Source organism: Oncorhynchus gorbuscha, linkage group LG12 (genome assembly GCF_021184085.1).
Source record: "Oncorhynchus gorbuscha isolate QuinsamMale2020 ecotype Even-year linkage group LG12, OgorEven_v1.0, whole genome shotgun sequence".
Taxonomy (NCBI): Eukaryota; Metazoa; Chordata; class Actinopteri; order Salmoniformes; family Salmonidae; genus Oncorhynchus; species Oncorhynchus gorbuscha.
This window is the reverse complement of record NC_060184.1, coordinates 18,321,464-18,349,345: the sequence shown is the minus strand read 5'-3', so window position 1 is coordinate 18,349,345 and position 27,882 is coordinate 18,321,464. Positions and strand designations below refer to the sequence as shown.

At 42.4% G+C, this 27,882-nt stretch overlaps 1 protein-coding gene across 3 annotated transcripts in view; it reads right to left on the bottom strand.

Moving 5' to 3' along the window:
• LOC123990637 (unconventional myosin-VI-like) overlaps nucleotides 1–27,882 on the bottom strand; it is a 116,139-nt gene that overhangs the window by 50,029 nt on the left and 38,228 nt on the right. For all 3 annotated transcript variants that reach the window (XM_046291293.1, XM_046291296.1, XM_046291295.1), the window contains exons 3-12: nucleotides 27,388–27,457; nucleotides 25,298–25,371; nucleotides 24,453–24,582; nucleotides 22,620–22,725; nucleotides 21,389–21,444; nucleotides 21,200–21,297; nucleotides 20,602–20,766; nucleotides 18,813–18,893; nucleotides 7,095–7,275; nucleotides 4,644–4,788 (exon numbers count right to left, since the gene is read on the bottom strand). In XM_046291293.1, coding sequence (XP_046147249.1) covers nucleotides 4,644–4,788; nucleotides 7,095–7,275; nucleotides 18,813–18,893; nucleotides 20,602–20,766; nucleotides 21,200–21,297; nucleotides 21,389–21,444; nucleotides 22,620–22,725; nucleotides 24,453–24,582; nucleotides 25,298–25,371; nucleotides 27,388–27,457 — 1,106 coding nt within the window. The remainder of the gene's footprint in view (nucleotides 1–4,643; nucleotides 4,789–7,094; nucleotides 7,276–18,812; nucleotides 18,894–20,601; nucleotides 20,767–21,199; nucleotides 21,298–21,388; nucleotides 21,445–22,619; nucleotides 22,726–24,452; nucleotides 24,583–25,297; nucleotides 25,372–27,387; nucleotides 27,458–27,882) is intronic.

Here is a 27,882-nt window from a genome sequence, read left to right as displayed (position 1 = left end):
AACGAGTCTGTGTAGTGAACATGTAAATGGGTTTGCTGAGAGAGTGGAAGACTGTACCCCTGCCCTCGCTGAACTACAGAGTCCGCCACAGAACTCACCATGGTGGGGTAAACACGATTAACGTCCCTCTCTCCCACTCTCTGCCTCGCACATATAAACACCTTAAAGCTAGTCCCCAAACAAACTAACATTTAGCTAGCTTCGGCTTTCCCCCTTACATAAGTAATAAAAATAGACCCGCTATAGTGGTGTACCCGCAGACAGCGAGACGTTTGAAATCCACACCAACCCTTTATAAGACACTTACTGCAACTATACTCATACATTGCTATTGTTGCTATTAATTAAACAGAAGACTATTTACATTTGAATCATTCAGCAGACACTCTTATCCAGAGTGATTTACAGTACTGAATGCATACCTTTATGTACTAGCCCCCCGTGGGAATCGAACCCACAACCCTGGTGTTGCAAGCGCCATGCTCTAACTACTAAGCTACATGGGACCACAAAGTACTGTACACCACTAACTCATTGCTTATTATTATGCCCTCTTAATGAAACATGAGAGCTCTCCCTCTCACCACAGCATGCATACAGACCTTGGCCCTGGTCAAAAGTAGTGCACTATATGTAGGAAACAGGGTGTCATTTAGGACACACTCATAAAGGCACAGCCAGGCCCATATAAACCAGCACTTCAAGCACAAGTACTGTGTAAAAGTGTCTCTCGCTCCACATATAAAACAACAGACAAGCATTAGTGTGGGAGGGTGGTTGGGGGGGTAATTGCAGGTAGCGAGTGGCTTGGCATTCAGGTTGGCGAGCCGAGGGAGTGCCAAGCTGCCCGTACAACAATCACAGTCAGGCATTAGAAAGACTGAGCCACGGCTAAATTACATGCAAGGCCTTGGCGTAGATAGAGATAGGGACTGCTTCCGAAATGGCACCCTATTTCCTATAGTGCTCTGTCGAATGTAGTGCACTATACAGGGCAGGGATCATCAACTAGATACAGTCGCGTGCAGATGTTTTCTTGAGCATATGGTCAGGGGGCCGGAACATAATTACATAATTTGTAGACTGCAAATTGACCACAAGACGATTTAACAGACCGCCCAAAAATATATAATATTTGACTAAAATATGACTTATCTCTTGCGCAAATAGCCTACAACTGTGTCTGTCCGGAGCTCACTGGAGCAGAAACTCTAAAGGTCCAGAATACGTTTGCCAGCATGAGCCTCGGGCTATGACCAGTTTATAGAGTTTCCTTGCAGACAGACCATGCATAGCCAATGTGATTTACAGGATATATATATATATTTTTTAAATCAGGATATTTTCTTTATTTTTGTTGCTTCATGTATGCTATTTTTTACATATTGACAATGTCAATATAAGTTATTTATAGATTTGTATAATTTTCATTTAGAAATCATTTTGATTAACTGCATGCTGTTGATTTTGAGACATGAAGACTTTATTATAACTGAAATGGAACTGTACCATGAAAATGTGCATATGAAAACCATCAGCAGAGGAATCCTCAGCAGGCAGATCAGTAGGGAACGGTACGATAACATGGCACTCCAAATGGAAAAAGGTTGGTGACCGCTGGTGTAGCCTATTACTGGCAACTTCAGGAGCTTAGAATCTGCCAAGGCCAGCAGCAGCGGGGAGGGGGGGGACGACACACTTCTTTCTTTCTTCTGGTTAGGCTATATTGATCTCTGGCTCCCTCTTTAGTAATGTGTCTTCATTTTGAAATCGCAGTGCTTAAAGCATCAGACAAGTTCAGTAGCCTACATGTAGTTGATTTTATTCAAAACATAGGTTGTGTCTATATATTGAAAAATAAACACTTAAAAATGTCAACCATTCGATTGGTTGGGGAATAGGGTTCCATTTGGGATTCATACAGGGACTAGGAGAGTCTTGGAGGAGGGCAAATGTTGTCTTTTATTCCCTCCATCACTTTGAAGACTTCGGAGCTGTCCATACCCACAGCAACATGACCGTATTGTTTCCCACAGCAACATGACCGTATTGTTTCCCCACAGCAACTTGACCGTATTGTTTCCCACAGTAACATGACCGTATTGTTTCCCACAGCAACATGACCGTATTGTTTCCCCACAGCAACTTGACCGTATTGTTTCCCACAGCAACATGACCGTATTGTTTCCCACAGCAACATGACCGTATTGTTTCCCCACAGCAACTTGACCGTATTGTTTCCCACAGCAACTTGACCGTATTGTTTCAGCAACATGACCAGCAACTTGACCGTATTGTTTCCCCACAGCAACTTGACCGTATTGTTTCCCCCAACAGTAACATGACCGTATTGTTTCCCACAGTAACATGACCGTATTGTTTCCCACAGCAACATGACCGTATTGTTTCCCACAGCAACATGATGAGCAACATGACCGTATTGTTTCCCACAGCAACATGACCGTATTGTTTCCCACAGCAACATGACCGTATTGTTTCCCCACAGCAACATGACCGTATTGTTTCCCCACAGCAACATGACCGTATTGTTTCCCACAGTAACATGACCGTATTGTTTCCCACAGCAACATGACCGTATTGTTTCCCACAGCAACATGACCGTATTGTTTCCCACAGCAACATGACCGTATTGTTTCCCACAGCAACATGACCGTATTGTTTCCCACAGCAACATGACCGTATTGTTTCCCACAGCAACATGACCGTATTGTTTCCCCACAGCAACATGACCGTATTGTTTCCCACAGCAACATGACCGTATTGTTTCCCACAGCAACATGACCGTATTGTTTCCCCACAGCAACATGACCGTATTGTTTCCCACAGCAACATGACCGTATTGTTTCCCACAGCAACATGACCGTATTGTTTCCCACAGCAACATGACCGTATTGTTTCCCACAGCAACATGACCGTATTGTTTCCCACAGCAACATGACCGTATTGTTTCCCACAGTAACATGACCGTATTGTTTCCCCACAGCAACATGACCGTATTGTTTCCCACAGCAACATGACCGTATTGTTTCCCACAGCAACATGACCGTATTGATTCTTCTCTGCATGTAATACTGTGATTCTCTCTCCTCTCCACTGCTCAGCCCTACCTCTACCAATGTGTTCTATCATCAACAGGAAAAGTATGCTAGGGCTGAGGATGCATGCTTGGCTGCTGCTGGCTGATGCTGCTGTGTGTGTGACAGAATGGCGCTCCTATTTTTAACTCTCAGCACAATACCCACTGGGAGTGATGTCGGTCAGACACACAAACACACACACACACACACACACACACACACACACACACACACACACACACACACACACACACACACACACACACACACACACACACACACACACACACACACACACACACACACACACACACACACACACACACACACACACACACACACACTTGGGTTGGAGTCATTAAAACTCATTTTTCAACAACTCCACAAATGTATTGTCAACAAACTATAGTTTTGACAAGTCGGTTAGGACATCTACTTCGTGCATGACATGTCATTTTTCCTACAATTGTTTACAGACAGATTAATTCACTGTATCACATTTCCAGTGGGTCAGACGTTTACATACACTAAGTTGACTGTGCCTTTAAACAGCTTGGAAAATTCCAGAAAATTATGTCATGGCTTTATAAGTTTCTGTTAGGCTAATTGACATCATTTGAGTCAATTGGAGGTGTACTTCTGGATGTATTTCAAGGCCTACCTTCAAACTCAGTGCCTCTTTGCTTGACATAATGGGAAAGACCTCAGAAAAATAATTATAGACCAGTAAAACAAGTCCTATATCGACATAACCTGGAAGGCCGCTCAGCAAGGAAGAAGCCATAAAACCGCCATAAAAAAGACAGACTACGGTTTGCAACTGCACATGGGGAAAAGATTGTACTTTTTGGAGAAATGTCCTCTGGTCTGAAAAAATAAAAAATAGAACTGTTTGGCCATAATGACCATTGTTAAGTTTGGAGGACATCAGTCAGGAAGTTACAGCTTGGTCGCAAATGGGTCTTCCAAATGGAGAATGACCCCAAGCATACTTCTAAAGCTATGGAAAAGTGGCCTAAGGACAACCAAGTCAAGGTATTGGAGTGGCCATCACAAAGCCCTGACCTCAATCATATAGAACATTTGTGGGCAGAACTGAAAAAGCATGTGCGATCAAGGAGGCCTACAAACCTGACTCAAGTACACCAGCTCTGTCAGGAGGAATGGGCCAAAAATTCACTCAATTTATTGTGGGAAGCTTGTGGAAGGCTACCTGAAATGTTTGACCCAAGTTAAACAATTTAAAGACAATGCTAACAAATCGTAATTGAGTGTATGTAAACTTCTGACCCACTGGGAATGTGATGAAAGAAATAAAAGCTGAAATACATCATTCTCTCTACTATTATTCTGACATTTCACATTCTTAAAATAAAGTGGTGATCCTAACTGACATAGGACAGGGAATATTTACTAGGATTAGATGTCAGGAATTGTGAAAAACTGAGTTTAAATGCATTTGGCTAAGGTGTATGTATACTTCTGACTTCAAATGTAGATGCACTGTGCATTTCACAACTTTTGACCAGGGCTATGGTGACTTACTTGATAACTGTTCCTTTGGCGCCCCCTGCTGTGGTGAGCATGACCCTGGACGTGAGGCTGACACTCAGGTCCTGCTCTCCCAGACCCAGCAGCTCAGCACAGTACTCCACCGTCTGGCTTGACTGGTTCTTTATAGTGCAGCCACCTGGTGGGACAGACATACAGAACGGTAACGTTATGAGTCATTTAGTAATGTTGTTAGTAACATTGTGAGGACGATGTGTATGGGGGTGGGCTGAAAGCCACTACGTACAAGTTTTACTCTGATGTTAAAAATAAATGGCTTATTCCCATAGAAATGTGATCTTCCTCTGGGTTGTGTGGAACAGCATGTGTAATGTGGAGTCAGTGAGAAGAGGAGAGCCCAAGACATTCACACCGTAATGCATCAGCCCTGACAAATGAGAGAATACTAACTTGCTCTACCAATACTAAAATATACAAGATGATTCTGTAAGAGATTACCGCAGAGGACTACAAAGAGTGACATTCACAAAGAAGACACATGATAATCTTTTCATCAGTTACTCTGATGGCTTTGTATTAATAATGAATGAAGGGGAGGAGAATGACTACTCCGCAGTGTCCTTGGTGTATGTAGTGGCTCCTTAATAGTGAATAAAAGCCCTTTCACAGACTACAACAATAGCGCTTTTCCACTGAGACCCCCACACCAGTGTGCCGCCAGTGTTTTATGTTAACGTGAGCTCTAGTGTTGTGGTGTTTCCATCAGGAGCGTGGCACCAAAGATTTGTGGTGAGCAGAATCAGCAACCTCTGCATCATTCAAGACTGTTGCTTTGTGTGAAGGTGTTAAAGTTCACTGTTTGACATTGTTATGTAAATGTCAGCTGAAAAGTACCCAGGGAGTAGCTTCCAAGTTCGCCGGAGCCATGGCTCAGTGAGACACGGGGTGCCGGCCCTTGGAAACAAAAGTCTTAGCCTTCTGGGTAAAACACTGGTGTAAATTGTAATTGGAAATGCGGCACAAGAGGCCACATGGGCCTTTAGAAGGAAGATGAAGATTAAAGTAAATCGATCACAGAGCAGAGTGTTCTGGCGGACCACAGCAAAATGGCACCTGCTGCCCGGACACAAGGACAATTTCTTTAGTGGGTACAGTGCTTTGCAAAAGTATTCATCCCTCTTGGCTGTTATCCTATTTTGTTGCATTACAACCTGTAATTTAAATAGATTTTTATTTGGATTTCATGTAATGGACAGACACAAAATAGTCCAAATTAGTGAAATGAAATAAAAAAATAAAAAAATATATACAAATGGAAAAGTGGTGTGTGTATATTTTCACCCCCTTTGCTATGAAGCCCCTAAATAAGACCTGGTGCAACTAATTACCTAAGTCAGTTAAGAACAAATTCTTATTTTCAATGACGGCCTAGGAACAGTGGGTTAACTGCCTGTTCAGGGGCAGAACGACAGATTTGTACCTTGTCAGCTCCACCTAAAGTCCACCTGTGTGCAATGTGTGTCACATGATCTGTCACATGATCTCAGTATATATACACATCTGTTCTGAAAGGACCCAGAGTCTGCAACACCACTAAGCAAGGGGTACCACCAAGCAAGGGGTACCACCAAGCAAGCGGCACCATGAAGGAGCTCTCCAAACAGGTCAGGGACAAAGTTGTGGAGAAGTATAGATCAGGGTTGGGTTATAAAAAAATATCAGAAACTTTGAACATCCCACGGAGCACTATTAAATCCATTATTAAAAAATGGAAAGAATATGGTACCACAACAAACCTGCCAAGAGAGGGCCGCCCACCAAAACTCACAGACCAGGCAAGGAGGGCATTAATCAGAGAGGCAACAAAGAGATCAAAGACAACCCTGAAGGAGCTGCAAAGCTCCACCAGATTGGAGATTGGAGTAGCTGTCCATAGGACCACTTTAAGCCGTACACTCCACAGAGCTGGGCTTTTAAGGAAGTGGTCGGAAAAAAGCCATTGCTTTCAGAAAAAAATAAGCAAACATGTTTGGTGTTCGCCAAAAGGCATGTGGGAGACTCCCAAAACATATGAAGAAGGTACTCTGATCAGATGAGACTAAAATTGAGCATCATGCTGTGGGGATGTTTTTCCATCGGCAGGGGACGGATGTCGTCTGTCCGTCCCCTGCCGATGGAAAAACATCCCCACAGCATGATGCTGCCACCATCTTCACGTGGGGATGGGGTTCTCGGGGTGATGAGAGGTGTTGAGTTGCGCCAGACATAGCGTTTTCCTTGATGTCCAAAAAGCTTCATTTTAGTCTCATCTGATCAGAGTACGTTCTTCATATGTTTTGGGATATGCGCACGCACGCACGCACGCACGCACGCACGCACGCACACACACACACACACTTGGCTCACTTGATATGGAAACGATATTGAACAGTGAGTGTGAGAGAAAGAAAGAGTCAGACAGAGACCGACTGTCACCCTGCTTACCTGATGTGCTACCTGCCTCCTCAAAGTCGATGTTGCCCAAGTGCAGCACCCCGGCCACCACCCTGAACAGGTCCAGCTTCTCCATATCATCCAGGCCGATCTTCTTCATGGCCCCGCACATCCTGTTGAAGTCCCCCTGGTCGTCCAGCAGAGGGTCCTTCAGGGGCCCAGCCTTCAGGTGCTGAGGAACCATAGTGGGGAGAGGACAGGTCAGTGGTCACCCTCACCTGGGGCCACCCTGGCTGTGTTAGGAACAGGAAGACTAATTATTTTGATCAATCAGTTCATCTCTAAAAAAAAGATCTGATGTGAAAAGACCTGATGTGATTGGCGAAAATACCAATTAGTGGAAAAAATATCAGAACTGGGCTGCCTGTGTGAATGCAGCCCCTCTCTCTATAACCTTATCCCTTCAGGAGCTCAGCATTTCAGGTGCTAATAGACCATGGGGAGCGGATGGGTCAGTGACTAGGGTTACACGCTCTTCACAGAAGGTGTACTGTCTCAAAGATTGGAGGCTTAAAGTAAGCTGTGTCAAGGCTGTGTCTTAACATCAATAAAATAACCTCTCTAATTGCCCATAAAGTAAAAATACCATCTGTCTCCCGCACTGAGGTTCTTTGACTTGGTGAAAGTGTTTGTTTGGATCTGAGCGGAGGCATGGGCTGCTATTTCACATATAACATTGTGACTTCAAGCTATAATGCAATTTTTTTGTACAGAATTAGCACAATAAACCTGCATGAAAGCTAAGGTACATCACATCTCCAGCTAGCTGCAGTAGGAAGAGAAGCAGGGATAGTACGTTGGATCACACACCTGGAAAAACAACCACACAAGAAGAATGTCACAGTACCATGGCATGCTGGTATAGAAATGACCACATACTGTAGCTTCTAACACCAGACTAGAATGCCAGATAAATGGCATTAGGTTTCCTAAACTGAAACAACAAACAATTAAATGTCTGAATAAGACCCATCTCTCTACATGCAATTTTAGATTCTTTAACTTATTTCAACTGAAGGTGGATGCACTCGTTTATTCATTTAAACTAAGGCAATTCATATTTTTCTGCACACCATAAAGTACAGAGCAAAATTGCCTTGTAAACAACAACCATAAGTTATGGTGATTTAGGGAGGTGGGTGTAGAGGAGCAGTTTGTTCTTCTCTATAGAGACATCTATAACCTAAAGCAGGGTTCCCCAACTGGCCTTATTTGGCCCGCAGGTAGTTTTATATGCTTACCCCAAGTTTTCCTTGACAAAAAATGTAATTCTAACACATATGGAATCATGTAGTAACCAAAAAAGTGTTAAACAAATCAAAAGTAGCCACCCTTTGCCTTGATGACAGCTTTGCACACGCTTGGCATTCTCTCAACCAGCTTCATGAGGAATGCTTTTCCAACAGTCTTGACGGAGTGCTGAGCACTTGTTGGCTGCTTTTCCTTCACACTGCGGTCCAACTCATCTCAAACCATCTCAATTGAGTTGAGGTCGGGTGATTGTGGAGGCCAGGTCATCTGATGCAGCACTCCAATACCCTCTGTCTTGGTCAAATAGCCCTTACACAGCCTGGAAGTGTGTTTTGGATCATTGTCCTGTGGAAAAAAAAATGATAGTCCCACTAAGTGCAAACTAGCCATGCTGGTTAAGTGTGCCTTAAATTCTAAATAAAATCACTGAGTGTCACCAGCAAAGCACCCCCACACCATCACACCTCTTCCGCCATGCTTCACGGTGAGAACCACACATGCAGTGATCATCCGTTCACCTACCCTGTGTCTCACAAAGACATGGCAGTTGGAACCAAAAATCTAAAATTTGGACTCATCAGACCAGAGGACAGATTTCCACCGGTCTTATGTCCATTGCTCGTGTTTCTCAGCCCAAGCAAGTCTTTTCTTCTTACTGGTGTCTGTTTCAGTGGTTTCTTTGCAGCAACTCGACCATGAAGGTCTGATTCACACAGTCTCCTTGATGTTGACATGTGTTTGTTAATTGAACTCTGAAGCATTTAGGCTGGTAACTCTAATGAACTTATCTTCTGCAGCAGAGGTAACTCTGGGTCTTCCTTTCCTGTGGCGGTCCTCATGAGAGCCAGTTTCATCATAGCCCTGGATGTTTTTTTGTGACTGCACTTGAAGAAACTTTCAAAGTTCTCTTTGCTTATTTGCACTGTTTTTGCTATAATATGGACTTGGTCTTTTACCAAATAGGGCTATATTCTGTATACCCTCCCTACCTTGTCACAACACAACTGATTGGCTTAAAAGCATTAAGAAGGAAAGAAATTTAAAAATCTACAAGGCACACCTGTTTATTGAAATGCATTCCAGGTGAATACCTCATGAAGCTGGTTGAGAGAATGCCAAGAATGTACAAAGCTGTCATCAAGGCAAAGGGTTTGTTTGTTGAGGGCTGATAGTTGTCACCCACTTCCCTTAAAAAACAGTTTGCCCTACAGCCAATTCTGTCGAATCAAAAGAATTTGCAAAAAACAGTCCGATTTCGACAGAAATATGGCTGAGACGCAAAGAAAGTTCAAGGAGAGGGGCTACAAGAATGATCAGATTAATATTGCCATTGAGAAAATTCAAAACAAAACGAGACATGACCTTTTTCAAAGTCGGTCTCGCAAAAAGACGCATTCTTGCGTTTTAACTACCCGCTATTCAAAGTGCTCTGAACAAATTAAGGGAATTGCTCACAAACATTGGCACATCCTAAAATCTGATGATAGTCTCGGTAATGTGTTTTCGGACCTTCCCTTGGTCGTATTCTCGCGGGGCAGAAATCTCAGAGACCAATTGGTAAACTCTGATTTTACCACCCCAAGATATTCCTGAACAAAGTCTATTTGCGCCCCTACTGGATGGAAATTACAAATGTAATGGCTGTGCTCAATGCAATGGCACTTATAAATGTAGATCCTTCAAACACCCACAAAAAGGGAAATCGATCCCAATAAAAGGTGTTATTACGTGCTCCACTAAGGCAGTTATTTATCTTATAACTTGTCCTTGTGGTAAAAATTATGTAGGTAAAACAAAGCACGAATTAAAAGTACGTATCTCAGAGCATCGTAGCACCATTAGGTGTAAAAACTTTACTTATCCAGTTGCGGCCCACTTCTTGGAGGCCCACTTCTTGGATTTCGTCTCTGCGTTATATTGGCATCGAACATGTCACCCTCCCTAGGAGAGGGGGTGACCTTGATCATTTATTGTTAAAACGAGAGGCTGCCTGGATCTTTAATTTAAAGACCCTTGCGCCCTTCGGTCTCAACGTAGACTTTGATCTGAAGCCATTCTTGTGATTATTGTGACTTTGCCATTGTAATTGTGTGTAAACTTGTATAGTCAAATTAATCTATGATCGTATGCTATCCATTTGTTGTTTGTATGCTGTTCGTTGTATGACATTTTATATTAGGCCACTCCTAGCCAAGATTACAGACACCTGTGTCTTTTGACACTATATAAACGAGTCATCCCGCAGTGTTTGTGATCGTACCCTGATGAAGACAGCTTGGCTGTCGAAACGTTGGTATTACATTTTTGCATCTGAGCTCCAAGAGTGTGCGGATTTATTTTATTTTCAAGTTTCTACTCCGCTAGCCAGCACCTCGTCCTAATAGGTGTGCATTTCTTTTTCTTCTAGATCAAGGCAAAGGGTGCCTACTTTGAAGAATCTCTAAATAATATCTATTTGGACTTGTTTAACACTTTTTTGGTTACTACTCTACATGATTCCATATGTGTTGTTTCAATGTCTTGATGTGTTCACTATTATTCTACAATGGAAAAAAAGTTGGGAAAAAAGAAAAACCCTTGAATGAGTAGGTGTGTCTAAACTTTTGACTGGTACAGTATGTATGTATGTATGTATGCATGTATGTGTATATGTATATAACATACAGTTGAAGTCGGAAGTTTACATAAACCTTAGCCAAATACATTTAAACAAGGTTTTTCACAATTCCTGACATTTAATCAGAGTATAAATTCCCTGTTTTAGGTCAGTTAGGATCACCACTTTATTTTAAGAATGTGAAATGTCTGAATAATAGTAGAGAGAATGATTTATTTCAGCTTTATTTCTTTCATCACATTTACAGTGGGTCAGAAGTTTACATACACTCAATTCGTATTTGGTAGCATTGCCTTTACATTGTTTAACTTGAGTCAAACATTTCGGGTAGCCTTCTAAAATAAATTGGGTAAACTTTGGCCCATTCGTCCTGACAGAGCTGGTATAACTGAGTCAGGTTTGTAGGCCTCCTTGCTTGCACACGCTTTTTCAGTTCTGCCCTCATATTTTCTATGGGATTGAGGTCAGGGCTTTGTGACGGCCACTCCGATACCTTGACTTTGTTGTCCTTAAGCCATTTTACTTTGGAAGTATGCTTGGGGTCATTGTCCATTTGGAAGATCCATTTGCGACCAAGCTTTAACTTCTTGACTGATGTCTTGAGATGTTGTTTCAATATATTCACATACTTTTCCTCCCTCATGATGCCATCTATTTTGTGAAGTGCACCAGACCCTCCTGCAGCAAAGCACTTCCACAACATGATGCTGCCACCCCCGTGCTTCACGGTTGGGATGGTGTTCTTCAGCTTCCTCCAAACTTAACAATGGTCATTATGGCCAAACAGTTCTATTTTTGTTTCACCAGAGGACATTTCTCCAAAAAGTACGATATTTGTCCCCATGTGCAAATACAATGCACAGAACCTACTTTTGATCTGAAATCACAGATAAACCAAGTGAAAAGAGGTTTATTTCCACATAAAATAAACCTTTTTATTTTATGAATAAATATAAAAGTAAAATAAATATAAAACCAATATGTATGCATAGCATAGTCTGGCTTTTTTTTCTGGCAGTTTTGGAGCAGTGGCTTCTTACTTGCTGAGCGGTCTTTCAGGTTATGTTGATATAGGACTCGTTTACTATGAATATATATACTTTTGTACCGGTTTCCTCCAGCATCTTCACAAGGTCCTTTGCTGTTGTTCTGGGATTGATGTGCACTTTTCGCACCAAAGTACATTCATCTCTAGGAGATGGAACACGTCTCCTTCCTGAGCAGTATGACGGCTGCATGCTCCCATGTTGTTTATACTTGCGTACTATTGTTTGTACAGATGGACGTGGTACCTTCAGGCATGTGGAAATTGCTCCCAAGGATGAACCAGACTTGTGGATGTCTACAAAATGTTTTCTGAGGTCTCAGTTGATATCTTTTGATTTTCCCATGATGTCAAGCAAAGAGGCACTGAGTTTGAAGGTAGGCCTTGAAATACATCCACATGTACACCTCCAATTGACTCAAATGATGTCAATTAGCCTAACAGAAACTTCTAAAGCCATGACATCAATTTCTGGAATTTTCCAAGCTGTTTAAAGGCACAGTCAACTTAGTGGATGTACATTTCTGATCCACTGGAATTATGAGTAAAGTAAAGTAATTTGTCAGCAAACAATTTTTTGAAAAAATACTTGTGTCGTGCACAAAGTAGAGGTCCTAACCGACTTGCCAAAACTATAGTTTGTTAACAAGAAATTTGTGGAGCGGTTGAAAAACAAGTTTTAATGACTCCCACCTAAGTGTATGTAAACTTCCAACTTCAACTGTATATATGTCTCACACATATATACATATACACATAAACTCAGCAAAAAAATAAAATATCCTCTCACTATCAACTGTGTTTATTTTCAGCAAACATGTGTAAATATTTGTATGAACATAAGATTCAACAACTGAGACATAAACTGAACAAGTTTAGAGAAAGTAACTAAGAGAAATGGAATAATGTGTCCCTGAACAAAGGGAAAGTAACAGTCAGTATCTAGTGTGGCCACCAGCTGCATTAAGTACTGCAGTGCATCTCCTCCTCATGGACTGCACTAGATTTGCCAGTTCCCAAACATTTCTGGGGGGAATTGCCCTAGCCCTCACCCTCAGATCCAGGTCCCAGATGTGCTCAATGGGATTGAGATCCGGGCTCTTCGCTGGCCATGGCAGAACACTGACATTCCTGTCTTGCATTCCTGTCTTGCAGGAAATCAGGGACAGAACGAGCAGTATGGCTGGTGGCGTTGTCATGCTGGAGGGTCATGTCAGGATGAGCCTCCAGGAAGGGTACCACATGAGGGAGGATGTCTTCCCTGTAACGCACAGCATTGGGATCGCCTGCAATTACAAAAAGCTCAGTCTGATGATGCTGTGACACACCGCCCCAGACCATGACGGACCCTCCACCTTGATCCCGCTCTAGAGTACAGGACTCGGTGTAACGCTATTTGCCAGTCCTGTCTGGTGCAGCGACGGTGGGTTTGTGCCCATAGGCGACGTTGTTGCCGGTGATGTCTGGTGAGGACTATTGCGGACAGTCTGAGCACTGATGGAGGGATTGTGCGTTCCTGGTGTAACTCGGGCAGTTGTTGTTGCCATCCTGTACCTGTCCTGCAGGTGTGATGTTTGAATGTACCGATCCTGTGCAGGTGTTATTACACGTGGTCTGCCACCGCGAGTACGATCAGCTGTTCGTCCTGTCTCCCTGGAGCACTGTCTTAGGAGTCTCACAGTACGGACATTTCAATTTATTGCCCTCACCACATCTGCAGTCCTCATGCCTCCTTGCAGCATGCCTAAGGCACATTCACACAGATGAGCAGGGACCCTGGGCATCTTTCTTTTGGTGTTTTTCAGAGTCAGTAGAAAGGCCTCTTTAGTGTCCTAAGAATTTCATAACTGTGACCTTAATTGCCTACCGTCTGTAAGCTGTTAGTGTCTTAACGACCGTTCCACAGGTGCATGTTCATTACATACGCACACACACACTTACCCCAAGTTCTGTTAAACCATTGTACTGTGACATTCTGGTGGACACAAAAGATTTTGTAATTTTGACCACAAGCCCTAAACTACAGAGCAAAACCACATCATGCATTTAGAGAAAGCATGCAACCCCACAACACTCAGCACTGATGTGAACCCTGAGACAAAAAAATATCTTCCCAAAATTCACATCATAATAAAATCTAAAGGAAGTAGTCCTGGTCACAGCACCAAATCCATAAATCACCTGATTGTCCTGAATTGTATAGAGAAGCAATGTAAAGAGACATATAATCAACACAAGGGACAGGGGACATGGTATGGAACAATGTATGGGCAAGGATTACAGAATTCTGCCAATTTTCCAGGATTTCTGGAAACTGAAATCTGGATTTCTGGGAAAGTTACCAGAGTTTTGCCACCCTGTTACGAGCTTATATGCACTGGCAATAAGCATGAAGGCCTTATTCATAATTTTATCACCACACGATGCTCTCCAAAAGGCCAAACACAGCATTTATCATGAGCAGGTGATTCCTGAGATCAAGAGGCATGATCCTCCATCACCATATAATAAGATCCATGGCTCTCAGGAGCCTGCATTGTCCAGCTGTGAACCTTGAAAGAGGGTCAATGCAACACCTAGCTGTACTGTACCCACCACCTAAAAGCAACACCTAGCTGTACTGTACCTACCACCAAAAAGCAACACCTAGCTGTACTGTACCTACCATCTAAAAACAAGACCTATCTGTACTGTACCTACCACCTAAAAGCAACACCTAGCTGTACTGTACCTACCACCTAAAAGCAACACCTAGCTGTACTGTACCTACCACCTAAAAGCAACACCTAGCTGTACTGTACCTACCATCTAAAAACAAGACCTATCTGTACTGTACCTACCACCTAAAAGCAACACCTAGCTGTACTGTACCCACCACCTAAAAGCAACACCTAGCTGTACTGTACCTACCACCAAAAAGCAACACCTAGCTGTACTGTACCTACCATTTAAAAACAAGACCTATCTGTACTGTACCTACCACCTAAAAGCAACACCTAGCTGTACTGTACCTACCACCTAAAAGCAACACCTAGCTGTACTGTACCTACCATCTAAAAGCAACACCTAGCTGTACTGTACCTACCATCTAAAAACAAGACCTATCTGTACTGTACCTACCACCTAAAAGCAACACCTAGCTGTACTGTACCCACCACCTAAAAGCAACACCTAGCTGTACTGTACCTACCACCAAAAAGCAACACCTAGCTGTACTGTACCTACCATCTAAAAACAAGACCTATCTGTACTGTACCTACCACCTAAAAGCAACACCTAGCTGTACTGTACCTACCACCTAAAAGCAACACCTAGCTGTACTGTACCTACCACCTAAAAGCAACACCTAGCTGTACTGTACCTACCACCTAAAAGCAACACCTAGCTGTACTGTACCTACCACCTAAAAGCAACACCTGGCTGTACTGTACCTACCACCTAAAAGCAACACCTAGCTGTACTGTACCCACCACCTAAAAGCAACACCTAGCTGTACTGTACCTACCACCTAAAAGCAACACCTAGCTGTACTGTACCTACCACCTAAAAGCAACACCTAGCTGTACTGTACCTACCACCTAAAAGCAACACCTAGCACCTAGCTGTACTGTACCTACCACCTAAAAGCAACACCTAGCTGTACTGTACCTACCACCTAAAGCTTCACCTGAATATAATCTGCTTAGGTTAAACATACACTGAAAACTCAACCCAACAAGTACTCAGAATCTCTTCACTTAGTTGCAAGTTTTAACAATAGAAAGATAATTACTGATATTTCTATGCGTTTAACCTAAACTGTACAATTACCTTTACTAAAAAACGTTATCTGACTAAAACTGTCCATACTCAGAGAGAGACACTTCTTCTGGTGTCCCCAACTAGCCTACACAGAACAAATGAATCATCACTGTCCCTCAAGAGGAGAGAAAAAGAGGCATACTGTTGTCCAGGTCATTTCTTCATAACAATAACAATTCATTACGGTGAGTTCTGAAGGGGTGCCATACACACAGCTGCAATATTGGAGTACTTACAGCTGTATGCATAATTAATCAAAGGGAGAAGGCAAATGAAGGAAGGCATTTCATTGGGAGGATAAAGAATTCTCATTGATGTGGTACATTACATCTATCCATACGGTCATGTCAGTGGCTCCTTTCCTAATTCAAATGTTTGCTGCTTATCTGCATCACATCTCAGAGAACTATTTTTCAAGAGGTAAAATACAAAAGGTTTTAATCTGACCAGAATGAAAATAAAACTTTTAGGCTACTTGTGGGAATTTAAAAACTTTTAAAGTAAAAAATGTCTCTACTAGAAGCCACTGCATCAGCAGACCAAGACAAAACAACACTCCTCATTTGACTGAGCAATCCATTAAGTAAAAGTAAAAGCCACTGAGACAGATACAGGGAGCAAGGTGGGGGTAGAGAAGTACATTCTGTTCACTCTCTCCGCAGACAGAGTCGTGCCTAAGTGCATTTCCAATTAGTTCAAGAGATGAGAAATGTCTGTCATTAGATAGCAAAGGGAATCCTGGCCAAAAACTACAGATAAGAGTGTTTCCGTCTGTGATTTTCATGGATATTGGAATACATGGAGTAGTGAAGATGCAATTCAACCAATATATAATGTGCACGAGGAAAGAAAGTGGATAGGAGGTTGAGAGAGAGATGGACAGTGAGGGGGTTGAGAGATGGAGAGAGATGGAGAGTGGGGGCTTGAGAGAGAGAGAGGGATGGAGAGTGAGGGGGTTGAGAGAGATGGAGAGAGATGGAGAGTGGGGGGCTTGAGAGAGAGAGAGGGATGGAGAGTGAGGGGCTTGAGAGAGAGAGGGATGGAGAGTGAGGGGGTTGAGAGAGAGATGGAGAGTTAGGGGGTTTGAGAGAGATGGAGAGAGATGGAGAGTGGGGGCTTGAGAGAGATGGAGAGAGATGGAGAGTGGGGGGGAGAGAGAGAGAGAGAGAGAGAGAGAGAGAGAGAGAGAGAGAGAGGGATGAGAGTGAGGGCGTTGAGAGATAGATGGAGAGTGGGGGATTGAGAGAGATGGAGAGTGAGGGGTTGAGAGAGAGAGAGGGATGGAGAGTGGGGGCTTGAGAGAGAGAGGAATAGAAAGTGAGGGGGATGAGAGAGAGATGGAGAGTGAGAGGGTTGAGAAAGACGGAGAGATGGAGAGTGGGGGGATTGAGAGAGAGAGATGGATGGAGAGTGAGGGGTTGAGCGAGAGATGGAGAGTGAGGGGGTTGAGAGAGAGATGGAGAGTGAGGGGGTTGAAAGAGAGATGGAGAGTGAGGGGGTTGAGCGAGAGATGGAGAGTGAGATGGTTGAGCGAGAGATGGAGAGTGAGGGGGTTGAGCGAGAGATGGAGAGTGAGGGGGTTGAGCGAGAGATGGAGAGTGAGGGGGTTGAGAGAGAGATGGAGAGTGAGGGGGTTGAGCGAGAGATGGAGAGTGAGGGGGTTGAGCGAGAGAGAGGGATGGAGAGTGAGGGGGTTGAGAGAGAGAGATGGAGAGTGAGGGGTTGAGAGAGAGATGAGAGTGAGGGGGTTGAGAGAGAGATGTAGAGTGAGGGGGTTGAGAGAGAGATGTAGAGTGAGGGGTTTAGAGAGAGATGTAGAGTGAGGGGGTTGAGAGATGTAGAGTGAGGGGTTGAGAGAGAGATGGAGAGAGATGGAGAGTGGGGGCTTGAGAGAGAGAGGGATGGAGAGTGAGGGGGTTGAGAGAGAGATGGAGAGTGAGGGGGTTAAGAGAGAGATGGAGTGAGGGGGTTGAGAGAGAGATGAGAGTGAGGGGGTTGAGAGAGATGAGTGAGGGGGTTGAGAGAGAGATGGAGAGTGAGGGGTTGAGAGAGAGATGGAGAGTGAGGGGTTAAGAGAGAGAGAGATGAGGGGGTTGAGAGAGATGTAGAGTGAGGGGGTTGAGAGAGAGATGTAGAGTGAGGGGTTGAGCGAGAGATGGAGAGAGGGGGTTGAGAGAGAGATGTAGGGGTGAGGGGTTGAGAGAGATGTAGAGTGAGGGGGTTAAGAGAGAGATGGGAGTGAGGGGGTTAGAGAGAGATGGAGAGTGAGGGGGTTGAGAGAGATGGAGAGTGAGGGGGTTAAGAGAGATGGAGAGTGAGGGGGTTGAGAGAGAGATGGAGAGTGAGGGGTTAAGAGAGAGATGTAGAGTGAGGGGGTTGAGAGAGAGATGTAGAGTGAGGGGGTTGAGAGAGAGATGTAGAGTAAAGGGGTTGAGCGAGAGATGGAGAGTGAGGGGGTTGAGAGAGAGATGTAGAGTGAGGGGGTTGAGAGAGAGATGTAGAGTGAGGGGGTTGAGAGAGAGATGTAGAGTGAGGGGGTTAAGAGAGAGATGGAGAGTGAGGGGTTGAGAGAGAGATGTAGAGTGAGGGGGTTGAGAGAGAGATGTAGAGTGAGGGGGTTAAGAGAGAGATGGAGAGTGAGGGGGTTGAGAGAGAGATGTAGAGTGAGGGGGTTGAGAGAGAGATGTAGAGTGAGGGGTTGAGAGAGAGATGTAGAGTGAGGGGGTTGAGAGAGAGATGTAGAGTGAGGGGGTTAAGAGAGAGATGTAGAGTGAGGGGGTTAGAGAGAGATGTAGAGTGAGGGGGTTGAGAGAGAGATGTAGAGTGAGGGGGTTAAGAGAGAGATGGAGAGTGAGGGGGTTGAGAGAGAGATGGAGAGTGAGGGGGTTGAGAGAGAGATGGAGAGTGAGGGTGTTAAGAGAGAGATGGAGAGTGAGGGGGTTGAGAGAGAGATGGAGAGTGAGGGGGTTAAGAGAGATTAAGATAGGTACCGTACCTCTGGACTCTTGCGGTTCTGAAGGATATGTTTGTCCGTGTCCTTGTTTGCAAAGAAGCGAGTGCATCCTCTGTTCAAATACTGCAACACAGACAAGAATCAGTAAACAGCAGCAGATTTCATGGATCAATATACCGCAGTATGACAGTTTTAACAATACCTAAAATATCTATTGAATATCCCATCAACGCTGGTCCAGGGTGGTTTAACATGATCGTCAACACATCGGACACCATGCATGACCAGTTGAAATATGGCAAACTTGATGACTTTTGAAAGTCAAAGCAAAGTAATATATCCACATCACTGTCTCTGTGTGGACTCAAATACTGATTTTTTGTTTCTTGAGGATTCACCATTGTTCACAGCAAAGAGTTTATATATGGCACAAAAGACGTTTCTCCCTCTCTGTAATTGCTTTTGTGCGACTTTTAATGACTTCTCAGTAGCCTGCTCTCTTCCTGCCTGTCACTAGAGATACGGCCTGATGGTGAGTGCGACGACAACTTCCCAGGTGGGTAGGAGAGAAAAACAAAACAGAATCCGGTGGCTTATCATGTTTGTACGAGAGGAGTATTCTCAGCTGAAACAGAACAAAGGTTTTCATTACAGAGATAGGCCTTTGGGAGGATTCTGTATCTCTCTCCCTCCCCACCTCATTTTTTGTTTCCAGATCAGCAGAAAACAAGTTTAAAACGGATGAGACCATTAGAGGAAGGTAGCTCGGTCAGGTAGAAGTGCCTTGCTTACTGGCCAGAACAATGGCTTCACTGGAGAGATAGAAATAAGAGGCATGGCCACACAGTACACACATTTATGAAAATATGAGAGGGTAGATGTAGCCTACAGCTGAAATTATATATGTGTCAGCATTGACGTTTGACTTAGTTAATCATATCTTTTCACTGCCACTTCCTTCCTGTCTAGCTGCTCAAACCCATTTTCCTATTCGGAATCCATTAGATGCAAATCTGTACTGGTTGTGAAAGAGAAGACACTTGACTTATATGGGTGCTGTTGTTAATTCTATATTCTAATCTGCACCTCTCGCAAGATACGCCTGAGCCCTTGTAAAATGTCTGCCGAGAGCCAGGATCTCCAAAGGTCAATAGTAATGTCCATGTGGAATTGTATATCAGCAGAAATGTCACTGCCATTAACCATGCATCACTCCATTTGTTTATCTCCATTACAGTGGACGATATTGCTGTCAAGAAGTGGAGTCAAAGCACCTCATCTTCCTGAGGCTGAGCGGGACCAGAAACTGAAAGAGACTGAGGCTGAGCGGGACCAGACAGGGAAGTTTAAAAGAGGGACTCAATAGTGGACACAGCAGGAGGAGAGTTTTTACAACTTAGCTAAAAACCTGCCAGCTAACTATAACAGAACAGGCTTTCCTTAAAGTACAATGAGATGTATAGTTTTATTTGTGAAGTTGATGCCAAGATAATAAACGGCTGAGTGTGCCATCTAGTGGTCTCCGAGGCACAGAGCAACATTAACAATTCATGCAAATGTCTATCATGACGTGACATTTTTATAGCAGCATTTTATCTTTAAGCTGAAACACCAAAAGGTGTGAGCCTCCTTAATAATTAATGATGCACCGCGATAATCAGAGGAGCTTCTCTGCCCCCTGTTGCAGAGACAGCAGAGACTGTATAGGACAGCGCAGTGTCCTTAGAATGACTGAGACGAACAAAGCCGAGCAATACAGCGCCAGCCTGGTTACGTATCCACACTGGAGGGACAAGACAGGGAACAAGGCTGGCCCGTAGGCCACACTCACCCTGAAGGCATCTGGTGATTCCAGGTGGAACTTGGTCCTGATGTCCTCGGAGGCTCCAGCACACAGCCGGTAGAAGATGTGGTAGTTCCTCTCCTCCTGGCTCTGCTGGCAGATCCTGGATTTCTCCAGCAGGTAGTGGGACACGAAGCCTCCCACCACAGTATTCTAAGTGACACAACACATGTTCAATTAGCATCAGAACTGGGTTCAAATACTACTTTAAATGATGTTCAATATTTAAAGATGCAGTCTGGACTCTTAATAAGCAATCATACATTTATAAAATATCTCATACGAATTGCTTTTTTTTATTTTAAAGATGTAACATATATGAAATGGATGACATATTACTCAAAAGTACTGGCTGAAATTACACAAAAGCTCTAGAGTCTAGAGCATCACTTTAAGCTGGGCTTTATTAAGCTTGCCTGGTACAATGGAACAAACACAAGTCTCAAAACTAATCTCCACCCATCTGGCACTCGAGGCAAGCCAAAGCAGACACAAAGTATTTTAAAGAATTGTCAAATCACTATTTCGGTGTTGTTGTCTGATGATTTCATCGATAGTGAATTATCATAGAGTGGTGCGGCTGCACCTTTTCGTTGAAGTGGATCTCTACAAACTTCCCAAAGCGACTACTGTTGTTATTCCTGACAGTTTTAGCGTTTCCAAAAGCTTCTAGCAGGGGATTGGCTGTGGGATTGATGAAGAAGAAAAGCAATTAAAACACTAATCCATACTGTGGTATTAGGTCATGCTGCTGGGAAGTGAAATTAATATTTACCTTCAACTATTCTCTCATCAATATCTTGACCTGTTCCATAGGATGTTGTCAAGTATCTAAAGCGCAGAAAGAAATAATCAGAGGGAAGTTGAAAGTTTTACATATGGCCTTATTTACACTCTGTTGTAGTTGATCCCACAAACCATTTTTATTTTATTTTATATATTTGTTTCGTTAGAGGTTGTCACATTTTGCTGTGGTCAAAATGTGTCTACCAATTTTCTCTGAAATGAAATATATATATATATATATCACACACACACACACACACACACACACACACACACACACACACACACACACACACACACACACACACACACACACACACACACACACACACACACACACACACACACACACACACACACACACACACACACACATAGTTGAAGTAAGAAGTTTACATACACTTAGGTTTGAGTCATTAAAACTCATTTTTCAACAACTCTTGTTATTAACAAACTATAGTTTTGGCAATTTGGTTACGACATCTACTTTGTGCAGGACACAAGTAATTTTTCCTACAATTGTTTACAGACAGATTATTTCACCGTATCTCAATTCCAGTGGGTCAGAAGTTTACATAAAAAATTACAGAAAATTATGTTATGGCTTTAGAAGCTTCTGATACTTATTGTGTGAAGCTTGTGGAAGGCTACCCGAAATGTTGGACCCAAGTCAAACATTTTAAAGGCAATGCTAATTGAGTGTATGTAAACTTCTGACCCACTGGGAATGTGATGAAAGAAATAAAAGCTTAAATAAATCACTCTCTATTATTATTCTGACATTTCACATTCTTAAAATAAAGTGGTGATCCTAAGACAGGGAATTTTAGCTAGGATTAAATATCAGAACTTGTGAAATACTGAGTTTAAATGTATTTGGCTAAGGTGTATGTAAACTTCAACTTCAACTGTATATATAAAAAACAGTTCTAGGGATCAATTACAATCATATAGAGTAAAAATACATCTACAGGTAAACATTTGTGAGCTTCCCCTTTAATGTCAGTACTCTCAGAATATACTTATTTTACATGAACCATTAGAAACAGCCTGCCAGATCAGACTGGGTCTGTGTCCCAAATGGTACCCTAATCCTTATACAGTGAACTACTTTTGACTAGCTCTGGTAAAACATAAAATAATGCACTACATAAGGATTGGTGTGCCATTTGGGACACATCCTGTGTGTTGACGATACACAGGGAATGTCAAGACTTTACCGGAGGACAAACTTGGTGTTCTCAGTCTTCCCGGCACCAGACTCCCCGGACACGATGATGGACTGGCTCATCTTCAGCACCCTCATGTCCCTGTAGGCCTTGTCAGCTGACACACAGACATCCAGACAGTTGTTTACAATTTGTTAACCCTCTCCTTTTCCTCAGTGATACAAAATGTATCTCAATGGGATCCTAAATTAAACCTATGGTTGCATTAGACATGCGAACTGTACAATGAATGCTCCTTGTACTTCTAGATGACAGTATTCATTGTTAACCATTTACCTCAGTGACATACAACTTCTCTGAATGAGAACCTCAAGATGATGTTTGCATTAGCAAAGTCACACTGCACAATGAATGCTCACTGTTAATAGGCAGGGTTGGGTAGGTTACTTTCTAAATGTAATCCGTTACAGTTACTAGTTACCTGTCCAAAATTATAATCAGTAACTTCACTTGTGGATTACCCAAACTCAGTAACGTAATCTGATTACATTCCGTTACTTTTAAAATATTACTTTCCCCTTAAGAGGCATTAGAAGAAGACAAAAATGTATATACTACCAATTGAACGACTTCTATTGCAGGATAAATAATGTTAAAAGTTCACATATCTGGCCATATATGGATGTTGTATGTTACTTTATGGGTTGGTTATGTAGGCTTCTTCTAACCCATCGCTTTCTACTACATATAATACAATTAAATGATATCTTTACATGAAAAACCAAAGTCTATCAGAATTCCAGTCATTCAAATAAATTATCTTGATCTTCAAGAATACGACTTGGAAATATGGAAGTAAGTTTAGCCAAATTGTTTTACCTGAGCACGACCCCAAAACTAAGGACTTATTATCCAGCCCTACTCTGTTGTTTATGATTGTGTTGTCATGGAGGACTGATTGGGCTCATTGATTAGAGTTGAAAAATAAATACTGCTCTCATGGAATGGCATGCTTTGAGCACTACTGAAAGTGCTATTGATGTGAAAAGGGAATGCCATATGCTGCATTTGCTATAGGCCTATTGTTTCAATAACAAAATGGCTGTCCCGCCTTTTTTGGGGGAAAAAGCTGAGGGATGGGCCTCGAAAAATGTAACCGCTCAAATTAATAGACAGAGATATGGATGCAAAGACTGACCATCCATGATATCAAAATGACTGTTTTAACCATGTTATAAGGCTATACAGTGTTTGTTTACATTTATTTTGTTTACAAACGTTGGGGTAAAACAAGCTTATATTTTGGGTTCTCATGGAGTGTGGCAGTTGAACTAAGATCATCAGGAATTTAGAAGTTATATTCTTCAACAATCAATGGATGTATAGATCATTTATAAGTCCAAAAATGGATGTAGCATCTACAGATTGCTCCATTAAGTCTATCAAAAGTGTGCGATTTTGAGAATGTGTCCATCAGGCCAATGGATTTTTAAAATGTTATATCAGCATGAATTAGACCGAGTAATAGAAGCCAGACTTGGGATGCGATCCGCACTATGCAGCTGTTGCAAGAGCGCATTTTCACAGACTGTCCACTGGTTTCGAAAATAATGATTGATAGGCAACTTAAATTTCTTGAATTCAACCATTATTGGGCTCAAATACACATTTGTGAACAGTCAGCGACAACAACCAAAATCTGTAAGGTGCAAATAGCTAAATGAGAAAGCAGCAGTATGATTTACATCAATGCGCTATGTAGATATCAACAATAAGTGATCTCTCTATCGCCGTAGACTACACCACTGCGGTCATCCTTATCTCAGAGTGTTTATTCAAGTTGGATAGTCGCACCATTGGAAGACATTCATTCCCAGTTCTCACCAATAGCGTAGACGTGGGGCGGAAGGGTGCCCAGGGACCTCCCATGGTACTGTTTAATGGTCTCGGGAGCATAGAGCTTTGGGATGTCATAGTAGGGGTTCACTGCTATCAGGATATTAGCTACAAACGTCTGTGAGAAAAACAAAGAGAAGTCAGAAATACTCTAGTACACATATAGGAATCTGTTTTTAGTGAGACGCTGTACATTTGTGTTGATATGACACCCAGTTTTTTCTCAGTGACCTAAGAAAACACTTGAGTCCCATCACTGCTAAAAGGAATTGTCACTTCATAGGACAAAGCAGGCAGTTTCTCACTGCAACCACTAGATGCCTGTTGGAAAACAAGTGTCCCACCAGTCTCCTCTCCACACCTGCCGGCATTCACGTCCCCCTGCCTGCCCCCTGTCACATCAGAGGACCTAATTAAGTTCAGTGGGGAACTGGATAGCACCCCCTGGCTCTGTTCTGCTCCCTGGCTGATTATAGAGGTCACCTGAGCCTGGGGTAGACACAGGGGCCAGCAGGGAGAGTGACAACAAGAGCTAGCTGTGTGTGTGTGCCACTGTAACTGGCCTACCTCCCGGCAAACACCTGACACAGCCCTGTGTGACAATGACAAGCCCATCACGCCTGTCACACTGGGAAGCAGGGAGGGAGGGGACCCACCACAACACATACGGTAGGCACAGAGAGACTGAAGTGACAGGGCTTTAGCATGATAATGAGTGGGTGTTCTATTGAACTTACCCCTGCTGGTTCAACCTGTGGCCTGTTCACCATTGCGCAGACCAGATTGATGAGGAAGACAGCAGGATATAGCTATGTCATTTATAAAGTACTTACATAAATTCTGTCTTTACTATACCGCACACGGACGTTGTTCAAGAGTGTGGCTTCATTCAAGTACATTAAAGAACCTGAAAAACAACAGATCTGAAGTAAGTTAAGCCAGACTAATCACAGCTGTCAAAAGAAGAGGATCAAAATGAAAAACAACAGATCTGAAGTAAGTTAAGCCAGACTAATCACAGCTGTCAAAAGAAGAGGATCAAAATGAAAAACAACAGATCTGAAGTAAGTTAAGCCAGACTAATCACAGCTGTCAAAAGAAGAGGATCAAAATGAAAAACAACAGATCTGAAGTAAGTTAAGCCAGACTAATCACAGCTGTCAAAAGAAGAGGATCAAAATGAAAAACAACAGATCTGAAGTAAGTTAAGCCAGACTAATCACAGCTGTCAAAAGAAGAGGATCAAAATGAAAAACAACAGATCTGAAGTAAGTTAAGCCAGACTAATCACAGCTGTCAAAAGAAGAGGATCAAAATGAAAAACAACAGATCTGAAGTAAGTTAAGCCAGACTAATCACAGCTGTCAAAAGAAGAGGATCAAAATGAAAAACAACAGATCTGAAGTAAGTTAAGCCAGACTAATCACAACTGTCAAAAGAAGAGGATCAAAATGAAAAACAACAGATCTGAAGTAAGTTAAGCCAGACTAATCACAGCTGTCAAAAGAAGAGGATCAAAATGAAAAACAACAGATCTGAAGTAAGTTAAGCCAGACTAATCACAGCTGTCAAAAGAAGAGGATCAAAATGAAAAACAACAGATCTGAAGTAAGTTAAGCCAGACTAATCACAGCTGTCAAAAGAAGAGGATCAAAATGAAAAACAACAGATCTGAAGTAAGTTAAGCCAGACTAATCACAGCTGTCAAAAGAAGAGGATCAAAATGAAAAACAACAGATCTGAAGTGAAGTGAGTTAAGCCAGACTAATCACAGCTGTCAAAAGAAGAGGATCAAAATGAAAAACAACAGATCTGAAGTAAGTTAAGCCAGACTAATCACAGCTGTCAAAAGAAGAGGATCAAAATGAAAAACAACATATCTGAAGTAAGTTAAGCCAGACTAATCACAGCTGTCAAAAGAAGAGGATCAAAATGAAAAACAACAGATCTGAAGTAAGTTAAGCCAGACTAATCACAGCTGTCAAAAGAAGAGGATCAAAATGAAAAACAACAGATCTGAAGTAAGTTAAGCCAGACTAATCACAGCTGTCAAAAGAAGAGGATCAAAATGAAAAACAACAGATCTGAAGTAAGTTAAGCCAGACTAATCACAGCTGTCAAAAGAAGAGGATCAAAATAAAAAACAACAGATCTGAAGTAAATTAAGCCAGACTAATCACAGCTGTCAAAAGAAGAGGATCAAAATGAAAAACAACAGATCTGAAGTACGTTAAGCCAGACTAATCACAGCTGTCAAAAGAAGAGGATCAACATGAAAAACAACAGATCTGAAGTAAATTAAGCCAGACTAATCACAACTGTCAAAAGAAGAGGATCAAAATGAAAAACAACAGATCTGAAGTAAGTTAAGCCAGACTAATCACAGCTGTCAAAAGAAGAGGATCAAAATGAAAAACAACAGATCTGAAGTAAGTTAAGCCAGACTAATCACAGCTGTCAAAAGAAGAGGATCAAAATGAAAAACAACAGATCTGAAGTAAGTTAAGCCAGACTAATCACAGCTGTCAAAAGAAGAGGATCAAAATGAAAAACTGTCAAAAGAAGAGGATCAAAATGAAAAACAACAGATCTGAAGTACGTTAAGCCAGACTAATCACAGCTGTCAAAAGAAGAGGATCAAAATGAAAAACAACAGATCTGAAGTAAGTTAAGCCAGACTAATCACAGCTGTCAAAAGAAGAGGATCAAAATGAAAAACACATAAGAACTTAATGGCACAAAATGACATTCCTCAATCCTCAGGGGAATCATTTGCATCGGGCAACAGTTTCAGGCTTGTAATTTAGTTCATAACTTCATATAGTGCTGTAAAAACACGTAGGTGTCAGTTAGGGTAGCTTTATGAGATGGTGAGAAACAAAGACCTTGTGGAGACCGAAGCCTTTTGGTAAAACAAACTCACAGTTGTCTTCCACATGTTTGTTGACATCATCCTCAGCCGGAAACACTTGGTTGATCTGGGCCGTAAAGCTCTGAAAAAACAAGATGGCGGTGACAGATGATCAACTAGTCTTTTGTACTTTTAGCATGCCACTATGCAAACACTAGGCTGTTCTCTTTGTTGAAGAGTGGGCAACTACATCAAGTTCACGTGGCTTAGAACATTAAACAATACCCAAAGGAGAGAGAAAGGAGAACATTTTAATCATTAGGTATATTTGGATTACAATCAATCTGCTTTCTTTTAATGATATAAATTAGGAGTCTTTTCAAGTATGTCAATGTGTTATTTTTGCACTCCCAATGAGCTACTAAAAATACTGACTGTTCAGATGCCATTGCTGGTGGGGCCTGGCTCCAGGGCCTGGCATACGCAGCAGTAAGTGACAAATCAGGGGACAATTGATTATTTGGAGAGAGGCAGAAACAGGATCTGGGAGCTAGCTAGAGAGGTGTT